The sequence below is a fragment of the Nipponia nippon genome, unplaced genomic scaffold, assembly GCF_047370975.1.
Source record: "Nipponia nippon isolate SJK-2023a ecotype South Korea unplaced genomic scaffold, ASM4737097v1 scaffold_10, whole genome shotgun sequence".
Lineage (NCBI taxonomy): Eukaryota > Metazoa > Chordata > Aves > Pelecaniformes > Threskiornithidae > Nipponia > Nipponia nippon.
The window spans coordinates 15,129,257-15,150,679 of record NW_028262291.1 but is presented as its reverse complement, the minus strand read 5'-3'; the positions used below and the strand labels follow the sequence as shown (position 1 = coordinate 15,150,679).

Here is a 21,423-nt window from a genome sequence, read left to right as displayed (position 1 = left end):
TAATTACTAACCATAGTTCAGCAACTGATTTTTTTTTTTCCCTAAGCAATGTTTATTAACACGGAACTGCCACTTTCATTTTACATAAACATACATTAAAATTACAAGGGTGCTATTTCTCTTTGTGAAATAGCCATTTTAAAGGTCCTGCTGATCAAAAATAAAATAAGAAATGTGTTCCTTTTATTTCAGGCCTACAGTGAAAGTCATCATCTCTTAAGCTCAGGGAAAGATTTTTTCCAAAAGGTGCAGAGAAATTCCCTCTCCAATGTCTTCCTCTTCTTTCTCGATCTTTTCCTGTCTTGCATATAGTAGTAGGAGTCGTCTTCAGTGCTTACTGCATTCATGATAATTAATATTGTCCAGGCAAATGGTTCAGCATATGTAAAGTATATTAATATTTACTTAATTACATGTGTAGTGCAGTATGCTTTTTATAAGCCTCTCACTACATATTTAAATATGTGTTTAGAACCAGCAGACCTTTATGGTGCCTTTCAAGTAGTCTAGTGACACTACTCCATACAAGAAATAGGACTTTTTCCCCCCTTTTCTAATGTGGGGCTTGGGTCACTCCTGTGTTACTGGCAGTTGGCATTCTCTGTGGAGAACAGGCCAATCATTTGACAGCGTGATACAATTTTTTTTTTAAAGTGTGGAAAACACAGTTATTTTCTTTGGACAATGTTGCCAAACTCTGTTGTTACTTCGAGAGAAAGATGAGCCACTCCAGTGCAACAGGTTTGAAAACATTATGGTCACCATTAGCAAACCACTTTGTCAAGAAATACTACGTGGTTTCAGGCTTATTTCCTATTCTGAAACAAACAGGAAACTTTCTTGTGAAACAGGCAGCCCATTTCATTCTTCTTGATTAGAACATGCTGATCCTCTTAAAATCAGAACCCAAACAGGTGGGAAAAAAGTGTTCTCTCATTGCTCTGTGGGGTCATGGGCTGAATGGGCTTCAACATGGCATAGGAAAAGGCTTTTGGATGTGTGGCGTCAAAGCCTGTAGCCTATGCTCACGACAGGGTGTATGTACATTTGTGAAAACTGAGAACACAGTAGCAATTATAGAGTGACCTCAGTAGAAGCAGCTTGCTTTTTGGATCAAGACAAGTCTCTGAATGTGAAAGGGATAAAATTTAGAAAAATTGAAAGTGAAGCATCTAATGGAGTGCTGCTTCCAACATTATATAGAGAGTTTGTACAGGTAATATTAGACGTTACCCCTTTGGCATAGGTCCTATGAAATCTTTGTGAGATTAGTCACTGTCTAACGTTACAGATGTAAATATGTTTTTTTGAATTGGATCCTTCATACATGTTTTATGGTGGTTTTTTTTTTTTTCAGTGTTGGGTTGTGTGTGGTTTTCTTGTTTTTTTTAAACAGTGTTGTAGATTGATATTCAGGCAGTTTCAAATCAAAACCAAAGCAACAAAATTTGACTGTTTTCTTCATCAAGTAATACATTTAGCATTGGAAGCAAGACTTAATCTTTTCAAGGCTAGGATGGTAAACTAAGGAATGTTTTGTCTTTCCTTGCATGGTTTCTTTGCTGTGTAATTTTTGTATGATAACCTTATTTTAAATTTTTACTTCAAGTGGCCACCTTTAGAACTTATATTATATTATTAGGATTATTATATTTCCAATATAATGGTTATAATTTTCAGAATTGTTTTGGAAATTTCAGGTGAAGCTTTTAGTCTTTCAGATCTACATTTTAAAAATTTGTAATTAAAAATATTAGAGAAATATATTTTTTTCTAATTTCAGTATTTCTGATTCATTACATAATCTAGGCAACAGAAATAGGTGTCCTCATAGAATTAGCAGAGCAAATAATCAGGTTTTATTCTTTGTATCCATTGTACATGTAGGAAGATTGTGAATGTACAAACTACAGGTTGCAGAATGCTAAGAATGAAACTAGTTGCAAACTTCTAATTGCTTTAAATCATCCCTGAGTAGACAGTGCTCTAGCAGTATGAGGAATTAAAGATTTTAAGAGGTACTATTTTAAATGAAAAATATCCATTCTTTCTTTCTTTCTGAGAAGAATGGTATGGACAGTGGATCACTGGAATGGGATGTAGGATTCTTGGTTTTTCTACTCTTTCCTTTCAAGACTTTGCTTTTTCATGCTGAAGAAGGGAATAATAGTAACAGGAAGGAGTGCAAAGCTTCCTTAGGATTTGTTAAGAGGTTTTTGTTTTTTTTTTTTTTTTTAAGTCATTATTAAGTAAATAAACTTATGTTTCTTTTTACTAAATAAAGGAATTCTGATTGGATAGAAGTCACAAACCTGACCCAGATCTTACTTACCTCTGTGCAAATCAGGAATAATGCCTCAGAATAGAAACAGTACATCTGCCTTCATCCTGGTAATAGATTTACAGCTGTCAAGGCCTAGAGTCACCCATTTATTTCCTTTTTCCCTAGAGATGACAAAGTGTATAACACTTGATGAACTGCAGCTTCCAGGAATATTCAGATGTTAATGCTACAAAGGCCTATATTGCACGTTGAAATCTTGCCTGGATTAAAATTCTGCTTTGGATGAAGTTAAGGAGCTACATATACGCAGGGGCATTTGGTACTGTCATAAGGCCCAGGGAAAATGGTTTAACCTGGATTCCATGCAGATTCTGACTAAGCCTTTCTCTAAAGATTTGTTTCCATTCTCTGGAGGAGGAGGGGTTCCTTACCAAGAGACTTTCTTTCCATCTGATTAAGAGAAAGCACCTCCTAATCAGAAAGGAAGGTCCCACACAGATTATCTTCTTGTCATGCTATGACAGGACCCAGATTTCACTGAGGCTTTTGTGAAGAGCTGTGGAGAGTATTAAAGCCATGGCTCCACAGTACTTAGCTTTTTTTACAATAGAAAAAAAGAAGATGAACTCGTGCTCACTGTTTCCAGCTAAGAATGAATTTTTATTCCTTTGCTGTATTGTTGTCTGGTTACCAGAATGAAATGTTAATCATGTAAAAGTAGCGTATCCATCTACTGAAGAAAGAAGGAATAATCAACACTTCTCTCTCGCATTCTTGCTACCTCAATGCTTTGCCTCAGTGTTACACTTCTCTTCCCCACTTCTTAAATGTTTTTCTATATTTACAAACAGCTGCCCTTGTCTTGTGGGGGGTTTATTACTATTTTGCAGCTTACTTCCATAAAATGGTAGTAACGAATGCAAATTTCAGACGGTCAACCTGCCTATTTCCCGTGTTTGTCATAGCATTTAGTTTTAAAGGAAAAAAAAAACCACCCCCAAAACCAAAACATTTTTTACCCTGATTTCCTAAGGAAAGGACTTTTATATAACTGTGCTGCCAGGCTGTCTATCAGAGTTCCACCTGAATAGTTTTTGGACACATTAGGTAATTAAGTAACCACATCTGAGTTATAGCAAGAAGTCTAAAAGGTATTGCATTCATTTAAGTCTTATGAAAGTTAGTGGTCCTGATAAACCCTTTAGTTTGCCCTGTAAGTAAAGGCTTCAGTCTAAGTTGTCCCCATATTAGAACTTGACCTATGTACTTGGGAAAGAGATGTTAAAATACCCTAACTTCAGGAAACATTTTGATCTGAGCTTATACTTCAGAAAACACTAGAGAAGCAAAACTCTGAGTTCGCATCTCATGCAAAACCATGGGAAATAAGCATTCATAAATTACGTTCCTTACCAAACTACTTGTTCTGAATATGCACACGCTTCCCATGGAAACGGAGCCTTGGGTACTGACCAAAATACTGTCTTCTTTCCTTCTTGCAGCGGGTTTGCGTGTGTCAGGGAAAGCATTTCATTTCTGGTGATATATTTCATCTTACCCTACGTGTTTTCTGCAAATTCACCAGCTAGAATTGTGCCTGAAGTTTCAGTGATTTGCTTTGAATATGCTGCACAATTTGAAGGAAGATCTTACTGGGAGATTTTACTCTAAAGAAACAGCCAATCTGTCACCTGCTGTAGCTCTCAGGTTCTTCCCTTTGTTATGCTTGCACTGTTGAGGCTTAGTTAAAATGTTTTCCATTTCATCCCCAAGAAGTTTTGTGAAACTAATGCTTTCTAAACTTCTGGTGGCAATACTATAAATTTATTGACAATAGTCCTATCTAAATTAAATTTATGGAACCCACTAAAACAATTAAGGTTTAGATGCATGGAGACTTTAAATTATATTTTTTGAAAATAAGTTTTACCTCATTCATTCCTTTTCATATTGCTCTGTACTCTGGGAGCAAGTGTTTTAACCAACCTACCAGCAACAGAAGTGCTTTTATTTCATTAGGGTATCACTAAAGTAAGAGGGCTTGGGAGAGATATGTAGCCTCCACATTTAATCCATAAATTTTAAATTATTTTTCAGTAATTCACAGCTAGAAACAATTAGTCTTAAAATATACAGAGCTATTTTTGTGTATCTTAGGAAGGAGTTATATCATGGATCTGGACAAAGTCTGGCACTTTGTCAAGTTCTTCACTATTAATTTTTATCTCTGGCCCATAATTTTCTCCTGACAGTTTGTACTTTTTTTTTCCATGTGTTCATTGATAGGTTTATGATCAGTCCTGTTTCTAATGTAAAAGGCTTCCTAGCTGTATAACCACATCAGTCCAGTTTCTCATAACGACTCACCTGCAGTCAATGATCTTGCTACTAGGGAAGCTGGGCGAGCTTCCTAGCCAGCAGTATTAGAGGAGAAAAGTGCAGTGTATTTGATGAATGACTGGGGCATCTATCTGTTTCATTCTTTATGATGTTTAAAAGGGCATAACATCATGAAAGGATCTTAGAAACGATACTGTAACCCTCAGAGGAAGTCACTTATTTGCTCCTTCTCTTGGGCCAATAGTCCTGGATTCTCTCTTGTTGGCTGGGTTTACATGCTTCCCATTCCTGTTTCAGGATTTCTACCCCATCTCTGTGCCTAAACTGCAAGTGTGCCCCACAGCCTGCTGGTGGTGTTATCCCCCTGAGAGAAATGCATCGGTGTGCACCATGGCCTCCATCCTGCCTAGCTCTTGGAAGGAAAACCTAGATGTAAGAGGAGTGGAGCAGAGCCCAGTCTCCTCCTGATATGGGATCCACACTTAGTTTGGATGCACTGTCAATCCAGGATTGTATAAGAAACATGTGAGCATAGACTCAATCTTACAGAGGCACCGCAGGACATTTTAACCCTCATATTTAAACAAGGCCTGACTTAAAATAGTATGTTACTGTTTTACCCAGCACTCATTTATCATATCTTACATTTTCCATGGCTCCTGGACTGATAGTTCACAGATCAGAGCCATCTTTCAATATGACAGGAAGCCCTATGGTTCCTGAAATCTCCATTCATCTCAGCAGAAAGTGAAGAGATCAGTAGCTATATGATTCAATACACTCTCAGTTTAGTGAGTAAAATAGGTTCACAGAAAAGGGAGCACCAGAGCTGGCAAGAGAGCAAGCATGGGAGTGAGTGCCTGGGTGGAGAAAGGAGAGGGATTGAAGAGGGAGCACTGGACCTTCCACTTTGAGGAGTGAGGTGTTGCATTGTGCAAGCTGCACTATAAAGTGCAGTTTAAGACTGTAGGAGCTCTAATCTTTTTTCCTTGTGAAATTTGTTGTTTCAAAAGTGGTCTGTGGCATTATAGTCAGTACTGTGAAGAGACCTTGTTGTAGATCACAGCAACAACAGCAAAAAAAGCTTCACTTTCTAGAGCTGTCAGTTTTGCAATTTGAGTAGAAAAGGAAGACATCAGATTTGTATTGTTAGCCTGATTGCCTCTGGAAATGATCTTTATGCAATTCTTTGTTGTGTTCGTGAGGTTGTGTATGCCACTAACTTTTCAGCCTGTTCATGGATTTCAGCTGAATTTGATAGATAGATGTTTCAAAGAAAACTAAGTTCCCACAATCTTTGTGAAAGCAGACAGTTAGACTGAGGTGAAGGAGTTTTTCCAGACTCTTTCAGACAGGTTGGGTTTCTTACCTCTACCTTTACACGAAAAGTTGTTGTGTGACAGTGTGCTGTTGAATGAGAGAATCCAAAATGGGCAGAGTCCTTATATATAACCCAACCACAGGAAAAGCTTCAGTTGAAGCTTTCACCTCAGTAACAGTGAAGGCAAATGACTGAAGTCACAAATCCATTGGGCTCTATTTGCCCTTGAACTTGTGGAACTTCTTGTGTCACTCATTATTTTAACAGTCTGTATTCCAGAAGCAAACAGGGAGTGGAGATACTCACTGTCATCAGTTGATCTATGAACTGTGACCTGATAGCAGCTCCAAAAGAAATACGCCTACTTGGAATAAATTTTGCTGTGGAAAACAATTCAAGACTGGAAGACAAGGGAAATTTCTGTCAAATTATGATCTCAGAATGCTTCCTGTAGTGAGAGAAAAGTCATGAACTGAAAATGTCTGATCTTTTGGTTTCCATTCAGTACTTCAAAGAGGGATTACTGGTGTTTTAGAGAAGTATTTAAAATGCATATGTGAATGCACAGGGGTATAAGTGAAAATATGGAGTAGCAGCAGAAAAAAGTTTTAACACCCTTGAGTTTGGGATAGCTTCTTTAACTGAAAAATCACAAGTGGATTATACATGCATCATACCATCAAAGATATCGAATTTGTTTTGGCAAAAAAACATGCAGAAATATTAAGTAGAGTGGTGGAAAAAACTAGAAAAATGAAGAAAGTTCTGAATAATAAAAAATACAGTATTTATATAGGTCATTCCTTTATGCTGACAGAAATCTTAAGTGGGGAGTAGTTCTAGTCTTACATGGTTACAAGAACATGAGCTTCTTCTGACTAATTATATAATTAATAGGAGGCGAATTTTAGGTAAAACAGTGTGAGAAATTTACATGATACATAGATACAGTGCAAAGGTGGGAAACAGACAAATATGCATGACAAATCTCTGTCTATGCTGGACGTCTTTCAGAAATCCTTTTTCCTCTGTCTATTAGTTCGTTCTGCCCTTTTTCCTTTGTTTTCTTCTTTCCACTCCTCTAATTTCTTACTTGCTGTTGAGAAAGGCCACTTCTGCACATGCAAAAGTATCAGGTTAATATTCATAGCCATGCTTATGGAAAAGATGGTCATTGCACAGTTGTTTAATTCATTCATTGTTTAAAAGCACTTTGAAAATCAAAAGTGTGATCAAAGATCTAAGTATTATATTGAAGAAACTGAAATCTCTGTGCAGTGGAGATGTTCTGAAAAGATCTGTTGTTAATGATCTTTCATTTTAAAATACATTTATTACATCGTTTATTTACTGAATTTAAAAAATAGCTACAACTAATTTATACAATCACCCCCAAAATCCAGCATTGTAGTTCTACCAGATACCCTGGGTATCCTGGGTGGTATAACTGCACATCTAGTCACATTCTTATTGCTTTCATACATACACACTGCGTAAACTCTGCCCAGCTGTACTGTGTCAGGCCATGCTTTTATCAGGGATAACTGGTGGCAATATAAACCACGAGAAAGAGAGAGATTCATATGGTTTCTACACGTGACCAGAAAAATAAGTTTAAAAATACAGTTTAACAGTGTGTATAGTTTTGGTGTTGCTGGTTATTTGTAGCAAGTGGGTACTAGGGAAAGGACATAGACACAAAAATCAAAGGTTTGACATTTTTGTTCAATATACTTAAAAATCTGAGCAATTGGATAGGAAATATGAGAGATAGAGTTCAGTTCACTGCTAAAATTAGCAATTGAATTCCTTTTAAAACACATAATCCTTTTGTTTAAAGACTTAGCAAAAAGCCATCCGTGCTTTCCTGGAATTTTTTTGCCCTCCCTTGAAATATCAGATATTGACCACAATTAATTGCAAGGCACTGATAGAGCTGAACTGAGAGTTTTAGGCTATTGGAATGGTATTGGAGTAGAGTCAATCCCGTTCAATGTGTTGGAGGTTTTGTCATGGTATGAGTGACCTTAGACTCTTCAGTCACGATTGCTTCTGAGAAGCAAGGGATGTCCCTCTCCCTAAAGAACTGAAAAATCTTGCTAGATAAGACTCAAAAGAAGAGTTACAGAAAGGAAATTTTATTTATCCTATTTTACAGGCAAGAAACTCAGACACTTAAGTGACTTGCTCCGAGTCTCACAGGAAGCCTGGGTGGAGCTGGGAATTGAACGCAGATAACCTGAGTCTGAGTGCTTGGCTCAGAAGACCACTTTAAAATGTTTTAGAATGTGGCTTTATTCACCTATTAAGTGGGGTCTGAATGACGTGGAAGATATGGGCTGGGGAACATGCTAGGTACATAATATATCTTCAGTGTACGTATATGGTATTTTATAGGAGAGTATAAACCCGTTGGTTGCTGTTTCAGGCATAGGTTAATATCACTTATAGAGTGTCTCAGTACACTGAGCATACATTGGAAAACACTAAAGAAAGGGAGTTTTTAGATTGCTAATGATTTCCTTTTAAGGAACATGTGACTAAGGGCTGAGAGAATTTGCTGCTGAAACTGCTTACTACAAGCCTTTGAAAATTCCCTGTCTAGTTATTCACATAGGAAATATCTGGTTGCAGGCACACTTGGCTGTGCAAGCTTCCATGAGTACCCCATATTTATAAAGCCCGTTCATTCAGGCCTTTGAATGGGAGCAGTTGACAGAAAGAGAGTCATTTTTGTGAATTCTTTTTAAGTATATAGCGAACTTGCTTCTTGACTTGTGGATTTGATGCTTCATTGTGATTCATGCAAAGTACAAAAGCCATATGCTACAGAGATAGATAAACATAGAGATGAAATATCACCAGTTCATTTAATTTTTAGTATCACTGGTTCATTTATTTTTTTCTTTTTCACTAGCAATAGTATTTTTACTGTGTACCTGCCTTTAAGTTTTCCAGCTCTTAGGCTGTCAGTTTGGTATCCTTCATGAAAAACTATACTCACTTAAGGCTGTATTCTCAGAGGCTTTTGGAAAGTGGCCTGGAAAAATTGTTTGCATGCCTGTTTGCACTAGCAAAATCCCAAATTATGTCTGTTAGTGAGTGTGTCTAAGCCTTCAGTTCTTTTCTATATTTTCTGTAGTACTTAAGAAATATTTTATCACTACTACTCTTTCAGCCAGTAATACTAATCTGTTGCTAGAATTCTTTTAATTTCACCCTTAGCAAGATTAATTTACATACTTCAGACTTAACTAGAATATATCTAAATGTCCGCAAACTGATTTTCATGTGAGGCTGGCATGATTTCTGACTTTGAATTAGCTAGCCGTTGCTTCACTTTGAGTAATTCAACACAAAAATAAAGAAGTGGTTGTACAAATCCTTGCGAAATGAAATCACCAAGTTTCCTAGAGCTCTGCTTTTTAATTATCCTTCTTTTCGCTCATGAAATGGTTGAAAATAAATTTCATGTAAGATAACTATTATGTATATTTCAGAAAGATATATGTTCAACTTGACACAGAAATCCAATGCAATTATTGCTTTCTAAATATTATTAAAATATCTTGAGCATCTTACTGACATATTTTGAGGTCCTGATACTTCTCAGATTTGCCTGGTTTTACTCCACCAACTTTCAGGGAGCAACTTATGGCAGGAGAAATTTATTCCAACCATTTCTTTTCAGGTGAAGTTGAAATTATTTAGACATCTAATCCCAAAGTACACCTGCAAATGAGGTACCAAATTGTTCAGGTTAAAAAATTTGCACCTCCATTTTATTGCACCTAAAACACATGGATCCCATAAGTTTGTTCATTTTTAAGTAATCATAATAAAACACTGGTTTTATTAAATTTCATGAGAATAGATAATAGATGCACACAAATATATAGATATGCAGAATTTAAAATACAGATTCCAAAGCAGTGAAGAGATCAAGATATTCTGTCCTTTTGCATTTTGCATCAACAATTTTGAATGTAATAACAGTTTGGAAATTCACACGTAGGCTAGTTATGTCCATATATGTAGGCAACTGAGAGCTCACATTTAGAGAAAATCATATGCAAAAAATTTCCAAGATAAATCAGAAAAATTTGCATAAATAGTTCACGTTTCTTATCACATTTTCTCTGCCTGTCTTCATGCAGAATATTAGATGGCTTCAGAAATTGTTGTGTTAACTCTAGAGTACAAAGAATACTATCTTGGTCTCGAGCATTTCAGCTTAATTGTTATCTGTATAGCTCAGAGCAAGAGAACCGCAAGCATCTAGTATAAATGAAGAGGGGAAAAAAGATTTCATGAAAAGGAAGGTCTAGCACCAGAAAACTGACAGAAACATGAGCAGCTAATTGCTGTAGGCTCCATACATCTTGGAATGACCTAAGGGGATATCAACAAATCACTTTCCACTGGGGTATAGTAACAGCAATGGCATAACAGTGAAATCACTGGCAAAAACTAGGGGAAAAATTCTTTTAAAGTATTGGCATTAGCATGTTAGTGAGCAATTCTTTTTCCATTTTAATCGTTATTAATGTGTGTGCTTGCATTTAACATCTGTAAACCCTTCCTTCCCACTTTTCTCCCCCAAAAACAACTGGTGGTGCGGTAATTGGATTTTACGTATCTATCTTCAGTTCCCCTATGGACTTGTGATCCTGAATAATTTTTTCTAATACCGACACCCAAAATGTAAGTTATTTGGCACTAGTATTTATAGCTTTTTTCCCCCAAAAACTGAAGAGATCGGATTAAAAAAAGAGTGATTTTGTATTTAAACCATTAGAGATTAAATTTCTTTCTTGATCATGTGTTCCAGGTTGCTCATTTCTAAAAAGAAAAAAAAATGTTCAGAGTTTAAATAAATTAATTAGATAATTTTGCAATCATTGGTGAAAGACAGCATGTAAAAGAATTTGGAAATATCCCTAGTAAGGGCCATTCTTTTGTATTTTTGCAGAACTCTCCAAAGCCATAAGCTAAACCAATTTTGGAATGTGATGACAGATATGTTTCTGAACAATTCTATTTGGCCAATACTAAATATTTAGTGGTAGATTTTACATTATTCCCATGTTTTGTTTTCTCATGGGCAGTACTGAACCTCAAATATATCATCACGATCTTTGCTAGGTAGCTTAGTTTAAAAACCAGATTTCTCCATGATTTAACTATAATTCTCGTTGAAAGACATTAGCTGGGTAATGTGCAGTGAACCATATTGCTTTGGGAAATCAATGCTCTCTTCTCCTCCTCCCCTCAGGTACTCACACGTTTTGCCGACAGTTGTTGCCGTTGTAATCGATGAGAATTTGAACCTTTTCTAAATCAAACTTCTTTTTTCGTTTCAACTGTATTCAACCGTTTTTAAATGCAGCTGGTGCTAGCAGTTACAGCATGATTTTTGGACCAGTATGGGCAGATTTCATTGCAGTTGTCAATCTTAAAGCATTTATTTCTAGTGCATCTCCAGTATCATGTCTGAAATTTGTTTGCAGTGAACTTAGGCAACAACATAATTTTATACCATGGTTCTGAAACATTCTTTACACACAAACCCCTCTGTGCTTTGCAAGGAAACTGTGGCTGACAGAGTTGTAGCACCATTGTGTTTTAAGTCTTTCTTCAAAGGCATTACTCTCTCTTTCTCCCAAAGATATGAATACTTGTGTAGAACTTCCCCATTTGTATCAAAATGATTTTTTTTTTCCCCCGAGGCATCTAAATGGGAGGAAAAAAAATCTACATATATTCAATGTCCAGTCATGGTATTCCATAGTTTAATCTAACTACAAGACAGTGATGCTATAGCTCCAAATATTTTATGTATTTGAAAAAAAGAAATACATTAGAGAAGAATAAAGACTACAGAATATATATTAAGACAGTCCATAATTAATCAACATTTGTAGGTGCAAATGTCTCACTATTACAAAGCTCACTTTTGAAATGATCTTTTATTTTTAAATGATCTCATGCCAACCACAGGTATAGCCATATTTGTGGTTTCCCCCAGATGCTGAATGATGTTCTGTAGTGGGGTCAAGCGCTCTCGTGACGTTTAGCCATTGGAAACGAAAGAAAACATTTGTGGTGTGAAACAACAGCACATACTTGACCCTCCAAAGCATATCCATTTATAAATGGATAAAAGTGACTATTTAAAGTTGTTTTATAAGGGAACCACTGTGCCCGCTGAAAACCCCTAATTTACTGTTTGAAAAAGCAAATGATGTGTGGGTACAAGAACATGCATTTTTTAAAAACATCTGTGGTGTTCCTTGTGTTGCATTTGATCTTAGTGGTAAAACAACAAAACCAAGTTTTAGAGGGACATTGCTGCCATCCTATTTTTAATTCACCATTATGTGTTGAAATAACCATTAGTTTAAACTGAACAATCACAGCTTTGCTTGCAATGGTTGCTCAGGTATTTCTTTTAAACCAGTTTATAATTTTACAGTTTGTTTTGCGTAAAGGGTGCAGCACTAGATGTAGATTAGGGAGCTGGTGGTGACTCAGTCACATTCCTTTCCTGCTCCTATTTGCCGTGGGGAAGAGGATGAATGAAGGAGAGAAAGTGTTATTTCACCCTCTTTTCTGATCTCCTTATCTGTAAGGCAAGCTGCATCAAAAAATTAGTTGTTTGGGTCAGCCAAGACTCTCCATTCTGCCCTCTGCCTTCTTGCATGCTTGCAGGAGTGGCACGAGGTCATGATTTGAGAGTACTACTACAAGAAGGTGTGTTCCAACCCATCCTTGTTTCCCTGCTCAAGCATAGCAAGGCAATGACACTCAACCCCTTTTTGTTTAATTGATTTTTTTCTTTTTAATACCCTTTGACTTCAAGCATAATTATAGCTTATAAATAGCTTATAAATATTAGTAAGCATCAAAGTGCACTTGCCTGTATGGAACTCTCCAAAGGTTATAAAATATGAGAAGTTGATTGGATCTCAAGTAAAACAAATCAGCGGTAAAATGTGTTTTTTGAGGCATGAGAGATTTTCAGAATGTATTTTTAAACAATCTGGATGTAAACAGATTAGTTGAAGACAACTTCAGTAAAGATAGCTTCCTTGAACCATCTACAAGCATTTTGTCAAAGAAAGCTGAACTATGACTAATTCTGTGAGTGGTATGAATTATTAGGTGATGAATTTTAAAAGTAGTGTCCAGATGTAAATAGTGAAAGCATCCAAAATATTACTCAGCAGCTGCAAGAGCTATAGGAAAAGCTGACATGACAAATTTAGTCATTTCTTAATCACTTTCGTTAGGCGGTATTGTCAGTTCCAAGAGGCAAATTTTCATCTTGATTTACGCCTATAATAGAAATGGCTGAAAACTGAAAAGTCCTCAAAACTGTTTACTTACAAAACACCTTTTAGGTCATTTTGGAAGCTTCCTATGACCTAGCAGTAATGTTCTTTACCCATGGGAGTTCAAAAAATACACTTTTAGACAGCTTATATCAACAAAGCAATATTTTCCACCTGAAAAAGTGACCTTAACATGTGTGCAAGTGGTAAAAACTGGCTTAAATGTATTATTTACAGCTAAGTCAAAATTTATTAATTCGTTACCTTTGGTTTAAATAAAATTGATTGTTAAAGCAGAAAGTAGAGGTTGATATGAATTCTATTCTGCAGTAGCTTTCAGATAAAAGAAGCAGTGACCCAACTCATTAGCCCTTTGATTTAATATATTGACACTTGGGTACGAATAATTCCGTTTAGTGGCTTTTGCTTCCCAGGGATCAATTTAATTAGTTATAAAATGTGACTTCAAGTCGGGAGCCAGAAGAAATGCTGACGTTAAATAAAGTCATACGCAATTTAAACAATAAAGCTATCGATGCCTGGTTAAAAGTTAATGATGCACAAAAAATGGTTTAATAGAGACAACCTCAGCAATGAAAGTGATGGTAGGAAAATTAAGCTAAGTGGATGAATGAGAAATGGTGATGTTGTTGGATTGTTAAAACAAATTCATGGATGGCCTGATGGTTCATTTCGTAGTACTGTATGTTTGTGATTTAAATACATGTTTGAAGGTAACCCTGTACTTTCATATTAGGAGTGACAAGAAGTGGTCTGAAACCTTTCTCCTTTAGATTCTAGAAAAGGACAGACAATTTACCTGTATCGCCCTGGGATATCTTGGGATGACCCAGTATTAACCATAATGACCTCCTGTTATAATATAGTACTAATATTTGCACAGTTGGTTGAGACCCCAGTCAGGATCAGTGTCTTATTATGCTAGGTGCTGTTTACATACTGTAGAAATAAGAAGGGACAGTTTGTGCCCTGAAGAAGGGTAGAAGCTAGCGTTAAAGCACCGTGTCCTTTCAAAACCCATTTAATGCTGTAGATGTAATCTACTTATGTTATCTAAGCAGAGCAAGAAGGCTTAGCGAAGAAAATAGCAACCCATAAAATTGTTGGAGGTACAATTCGTCCTTCATTTTACCTTCTGTTGCTCCATATGAACACACAGATGCACCAGAGCCCTTCAAGAATTATGGTTCCATTGTTTTCACATTTACTAGCCTGCTTTCAGCACAGCAAGGTAAAATCCATGGTAGATGTCTTAAGTAATAACCCGCAAATCCATATTCAGACATTGGGCCAAATTAATAAAAAATAATTCTCGTCTTTTTATGAGTAGCATACAAAGGATTTTTCAAGTCATGGTTCGTTGCTTCTATTTCAGTAAAACAGTGTTCAGATTTAATCGTGAATTGACACGGTCACCTCATTTAAAGATGTATAGACACTTAGCTGACTATGGTGAATAGATGTTAGGTCAAAAGAAATTATAGAGAAATGTGATTCCTTAGCTTAAAAATGTATGTTAGTCAAATGGTCTCTGACATAGAAATTATGATTAAAAATAATATGACAAGCTTTTTATTTGCTTGTAATTTATCACTGTTCGGATGAGACTGGAGTTAGTCCACCTGTGAGGAAAAAAACTGATATCAAAATGACTTGATGTTGAGCTAAACCATGTTATGGTTTCATTTATATTAATCCTTTTGGGGGCAGATGGATTCTGATTAGGAAGACCAATTGTGAAAAGGAACAGTAGTAAATTAGGCAGTTAGATGATAATTTTTAACAATTGTACACAATCGGGCTTGTCTATAGACTCCTAGAAAGCTTGAAGCCAAGCAGCAGGCAGCGGTTATTACCTGCTAAAAGCATTAACAGTAGCTACGGTAACTTGCCGAAGGATAGAGGGGATATGCCTTAGAATAAAACCTCTGTGTGTCAGAGGGATTTTCAGACTGTACAAGAGTTATGTTTTTTTTACTAATGTTAGGCAAACTGTTTTGTCTTTGCATTGACTTTACATTGGCCGCAGCCTACACAGAGGGAACTGCTGGAAAAAAGGGGGGCATTAATACTTTTTACTGTGTGCGGGCCAGCCAGTAGTTAGAGAGGGGGCCCATGTTTTCGTAGGGCTCAGATGGCAAAGCTAAGTATTCAGCCTACGGCAGGAAAAAAGTGCCTTTTTTGTTTTCTGGCTGGAGAGTCCAAGCATTCCCAAAGGAACACAATGAATGGCCCATTTTGTCTGACACTGTTTCGTAGACATAGAATTCTTGTTTTTTCATAATTATTCTTGCCTGTCACTGGGTATGCACATGACATTTGAGCGTGTTTTAAAGTCTTAACACACTCATGTGCCTGCAATAAAGTTACTCATAACAATCCAGGCTTTCTGCAGACAACAGAGCAGGGTCTGTTGTTTTCACAAGTCACAGCAGCTGGGAGGCAATTGTGAAGACAACAGCTTAATCTAGCTGGAAAATACAGGAAGAAGAGAATATACACTCAATTTCCTTCCATATTATTGCAGACAATGCAGAGGGCTTTTTTTGTTGTGGCTTTTTCTTTTCTTTGCTCTGGGTGGTCTGACTGAAAATGTGAGTGGCATAAAATACGCTAGGAAATGTACTTTGAAATTTCAACTTGTTGCATTTCTGCGTTCATGCTGATGTGCCTAGATCCGTTAAAGGGTGAAAATATTAATCTACATGAGCACTTTAAAAATCATACAATAACAGCCTTATTTTGACCTCATCTACACAGTGTTTACACTGGTGTTGGTTTACAACATATGTTGCAGTTGCTTCTGAGTTACAGCGGTATAAATGAAACTGGAATCAGGAACTTAGAGAAAATTTGGTTGCTGAAAACTTCCATTTGAAACAGCATTAAAGGAAAAATAAAGCTAGGCAGTCTTAGATGTTTGAAAGTTGTATTTTAGCTTCTGTGTAAAAGGACAAGGGCACTCAAGTAATTTGTTTCTTTATTGCATGCTTCTGAATCTGTAGATTAATCATATTTGTAAATGCTTCATTTATTTCAGAAGCACATTTACAAACAAAGCATGCAATAAATTAACATGCAAACTCAGTTAAAAAGAATCATAAGTAGGCAGTGATCAGATAGTTTTTACCCTAGCTATATTTTCTAGTGAAGTTTTGTGAAATATTAGGGAGCTGTTTTTTTTTTTCCTTGATGAAAAGTGAAGAGGAACATATACTTCAGTTGTTATGTCAACACCAGAAAAAGTAAAATGCAAATTAACATAAATTTGATTGGAGAGGTGGGGATAGCTTAGCAGTCACCATTAGATGTGGTTTCAGTGAGGGCAGAGGTTCCTTTTAAAGAAAAGGGGATATTTATCCAATTGCAGTAAAGGTACCTTCCTTTCCTGCTCTTGGGAATGCTACATACAGCAGATTTCCAGTAACCATGGCAGACAACTCAGATGGGAAAGATTTTTATTATGCATAGCACAGAGGTTATAGCAGCGTCTGGTAACAGCAAAAGCCAGTCAGTGAGTATGGAAAATGAATGAGTGATTTGAACACGGTCCAGACTTCCAGGAGAGAAAATCAAGATCAGGTTGACGTATACTGAAAAAATACAATGTGAATGCTGAGATGACTTAGATGTGCACTCTGTTGCTTGTAACAGAGCTGCAAATAGTACAGTACCACCTGCACCAGCCAACTCTGGGGCAGTGGTATTGGGGATGAACGTACTATTGGAAATGCAGTGGGTATTACTCTATTCAGCCATAAAATACAGCAGATAGTAATAATATCACATAAACATCTGATCAATTTAAAAAAGCATGGATGTGGACTTCAGGGTCTAAGCACTAAATCATTAGGCACACTACTGACCTAACGGTAAGCAAAATCTCTTCCTCTGTTTTCCTTAAGATATAATATCACACCTCTCCCCTCCATTTCCCTTAAAATTATAATACCAATGTTGTCCAAAATAAACATACAGATTAGTTGGTCTGTGCATCTCACATTAATCCTGTTCAACCCATTTGCCCTCACGTCTCAGAAACCCTATATTGGTATTTTATTTTCTTGTATTTTCTTTTGTTGCAGTTTTGGAGTTAGACCAACTTTCACAATGAAAAAAAAAACCAAACCAAACAACCTAAAAATTCTTTTGAAAAATGCATCTAAACTGAAATGGAAAATTACATCCTGAAAACTCTTATTTACCTGAAAAGACAGTGGAGACAAGCGCATGCTAACAAAATAGGGAGTCTGGGGAGGACATTGTTTACTCTGAAGACCCTTGAGTGCGCTAGGAGGGCTTTAGAAAAGCATGATTTAAATTTGTTTCACCTGGACGTGTCTATCTTAAAAAATAGATGTTTCTGTGTGTCCTCATTTCCTTGATATCATGCTACTTTTATGTCTAAGGTTTGCTTGTATTTGAGACAATGACCTTCCTGAAGCCAAGAAAGTCAAATGTACTTCACCATGATCTCCTTCTTCGTGATGGAAGTTTATTGACAACTTTTGGGCATGACTTTATTGGTATCAGTGGCCTGGAAAGGAGAATTTACTGCCAGATAGCTACCTTGTATACACAAAAAATACTCTCCAAAAGAGATGAAGTGAGAGTGAATGCTAGGAGTTTTGCAAGGAGACTGAAGGTGAGGAGTGAAAAGATTAATTGAAGGAGAAAAAAAAGATTTGATACATAGAAGAGACAGAAAGAAATCCAGCGATAATAGATGTGAGCGATAGAGTGATTTCCAAATTACTTTTTTTTGTTACTCAAGTTGTCTACCACTACGATTAGCCCAGCTGTCTTGCTGACTTCTTCACCCAGCAGTGAACCTGTTAAATGTATCATGCTCAAAGGACGTCTTTACAGAGATAGAGGTGGTCTTCCTAGAGTAAGCATTTAAGAAACACAGGTTTTGCATGTTCAAGAAAGTAATTCAAATGGTGACTATCCAGGAGTGCAGCAAGCAAGCTGTATGGCCAGATGGGTCTAAGAACACTGAAATCCCAAGTGAGGGATTTGGAAAACAAGACAAAAGCATATTCTACATATATATACCTATGTGTGTGTGTATATATGTATATTCAAACATATTTATACAAAATATATGTATATGTGTATATAAATATGTGTGCTACATATATATACACACAGATCTGTATATTATATATGTACATGTCTATATATGTAGAATATGCTTTTCTCTTTATAATATAAAATATATAAGCATATGCATACACTTATGTATTTATATATATATAGAGAGAGAGACGTTCACTTTCACTTTAAGAAAATGTCTAATAGGAAAGTTACTGCTTGTTAAGATGTGTGACTTTACAATGGCATGTACTACACACCAACGTCCACAGTGCATACTTTTTAAGAGCAATCTTCTCCTAGCGAATAAACAAATTCCCACAAAGGCATTTTCAGTGTAGTTAACCATTGTTCACATGGGAACGTAGTGCGGAAGAACTAAGGTGCTACAAATATATATACTGAAATACTGTGCAGTTGTTTCCTATATAGCTGAACCCTAAAACAGAGCTTCAGAACGGAGCACAGTGGCTTACAGGTAAACACAGATGTAAGACTTTGAGCAGAGCTATTGAAAGAAGCTTTTTGTCTTTTCCTCTGATTTTGGAAGTCTATTTAGATAGGCATTTTTGCAGAGTTCCTTGTCTTGTTTTCTTATTACCTGACCAAATACCAAAATTATGAGAAGGATAACTTACTTTCTGGATTTAGCTGTCACTAGGGCATGCCATTGTGGCTCACAGTTTTGCAAGACATTATTATGTTAGACTGATATGTTGGACTCTGTTTGTACCACCAAGTCAGCCCTCATCCTTACACTTAATTTTTATTTTTTTCCTATCTCCATGTCTCTTTCATTCCTATTCCAATGTATGTAAAAAGTGTCAGCACTAACTAGTTCCTACTTTGGAAAAAAAGTAGCACTTCAGCTGCTCCTGCAAATTCTTTCACCCTCTGAGCAGTGATTAATATACAGGTTTAAGAAGAATTCTTAAACAAAACCTGGAAAAAAGGAAAAGAGCAAATATGCAGGCTAATGGTGTACCCTGAGGTGAGCAAAATGCATTTTTTTTAACAAGCCAAGCATAGCAAAAAAGCTATTCTACAGTGAAATTAATAATACCAAAAAGATTTGCTAGCATTATTGTTGTATCCTTTATGAGAATATGGGTAACATGTTTAAAAAACATGGGAAGTGTGAATCAAAGCCCAAAGATTCAAACTGGTCTCTAATTTTTAATGTGAATTCTATTCATATACCCCTGGTGCATAGAGTGAAATACAGTCTGTGGATAACAACTGGTTTTAGAGTTGTGCCACTTAACCTGAAAATTGTATCCATTCCTCTGATAGTATGGATTTCTAATTTTCTTTACCATCCTGCTTTAACAAACCTTTAAGGTAGGAGGGCATCTTAGTGCCACATGTAGTAGATGCCTGGCTATAATACATTATTTCAGCCCCAAATATTTTCCAAAGGCAAGGTTTGTTTATTAACAGAACCCCATGCTGAGATTCAATCAATCTAATACAGCCTGAGTTTGAAGTTGAACATTCAAACGTATGCCCATACATCTTGGGCATATATCTTACATAATGATGTTGGCCCCAGACATCTTTCTGGGTTTGTTTATGTCTGTTATGGATTCCCCTCATTATCCATGCTGTTTGAGGGATTCCCTATGGATTCAGCCAGTTTATTGCATACTTTTTTAATTTTATGCCAAACAATGTTCTGAGTGGCAGCTCGTATGGTAGCTCCATACAGCTTCCTCTCAAATCCAGCGATGAATGCTATGATTAAGGTTAAATAAAATAATATGAAAACCAACATGCTGCAAAAGGGTATGTAAAAGAATGCCCCAGGAGAGGCAAGAGGGTTATAGAAGTAACATGAATGATAAAACATTAAGATGTTGACTACTCTTCCTATTTCTTTTCCTTTTAATTATAGTTAACTATTAGAGCAACAATTCTGTGATTTACAAGATCTTCCTTACTGAGCATCTATCGTAATAACACTTGGAAAACTCATTTATTAAATTTCATCAGAGTGAAGGGATGCTTTAATATGCCAGTCGCTAGGCACATCTGTGTGCACACAACTCCCAGTAACATTAATTGGAGATGCATATGCAGATCAGCCAGAGAACAGAGTCTTAAATATAGAAAGCACGGATTGGTATGGGCCACGCTCTGTTCTCAGGAGTGTGTCCTGCTCCATTGAAGTAAGTGGAGTTTCTGAGGCTCTCCTCCTGAGAAGTGAATATTGCCCTTCTCATATTCAGCGTATAGTACCCATTTAGTTCTTGTAGGAGAGTTTACTAGGGGTAATATATGGCCAGAAGAAACTAGGGCTAAAAGACAGGTTTTTCTTATAAAGCCTTTGCATTATGAAAAAGGTTGTTTTCAATCTGAAAACTCAGATTTATAAACACTTAATTCATCAGTTCCCCATGCCTTTCATTTGAAATAAACAGCCAGCAATATTATTTTAAAATAAGGCAGAAGGTGTAACAAAAATGAAGTAATGTTTTGAGAAATATGTGATTGATGATTAAAAAACAGAGAGAGAAGGGGTGGGGGGGTGTCAGTCCAGCATTCATTAGTCAGGCAAAAGTTCTATTTGAGCATGCATTAAGTCAGGAAGACCAGACAGTGTGTCTGGAAAATTATTCTTTCTTTGAGAAGTAGTCTCTCAAAAATATTCCCTTGTTTCTTAAATCTGAAGGCATCCTTTGACTGACTCTAGTTATTTTATGTCTATTGATGCTAGAGAAAACAAAAGAAACTTTAAAACCTGGAAACATAAACATCATTGAACCACCCACTTTAAAAAAAAAGGGGGGGGGGGGGAAGAGAGAAAGAAAAAAGAAAAGAAAGAAATCACAGTGGATGTTTTCCAGGAGGGAACATGCTATGCTGTGTAAAGGGGGCTAGTGTAACAAGAAGTCATCTATTCTTGATTTCTTTAGACAGCTAGAGCTTTGTGCCTTGTCTAGTTTCTACGTTTTAAGAGCTTGTTCTGTGTAGCAGAAATAATACAATAAATGGGTTTAACCACATTTGTCTCAGCTAGACAGTCT

General features: G+C 36.5%; 1 protein-coding gene across 21 annotated transcripts in view; it reads left to right on the top strand.

Annotated features, from left to right (window-relative positions):
- Positions 1-21,423, top strand: part of SOX6 (SRY-box transcription factor 6) — a 378,804-nt gene that overhangs the window by 245,392 nt on the left and 111,989 nt on the right. For 13 of the 21 annotated variants that reach the window (XM_087745623.1, XM_087745624.1, XM_087745627.1 and 10 more), the window contains one exon: positions 4,922-5,056. The exons of the other annotated variants lie outside the window; for them this stretch is intronic. In XM_087745623.1, the coding sequence (XP_087601749.1) occupies positions 4,922-5,056 (135 nt within the window). The remainder of the gene's footprint in view (positions 1-4,921; positions 5,057-21,423) is intronic. 21 annotated transcript variants of the gene reach the window in all.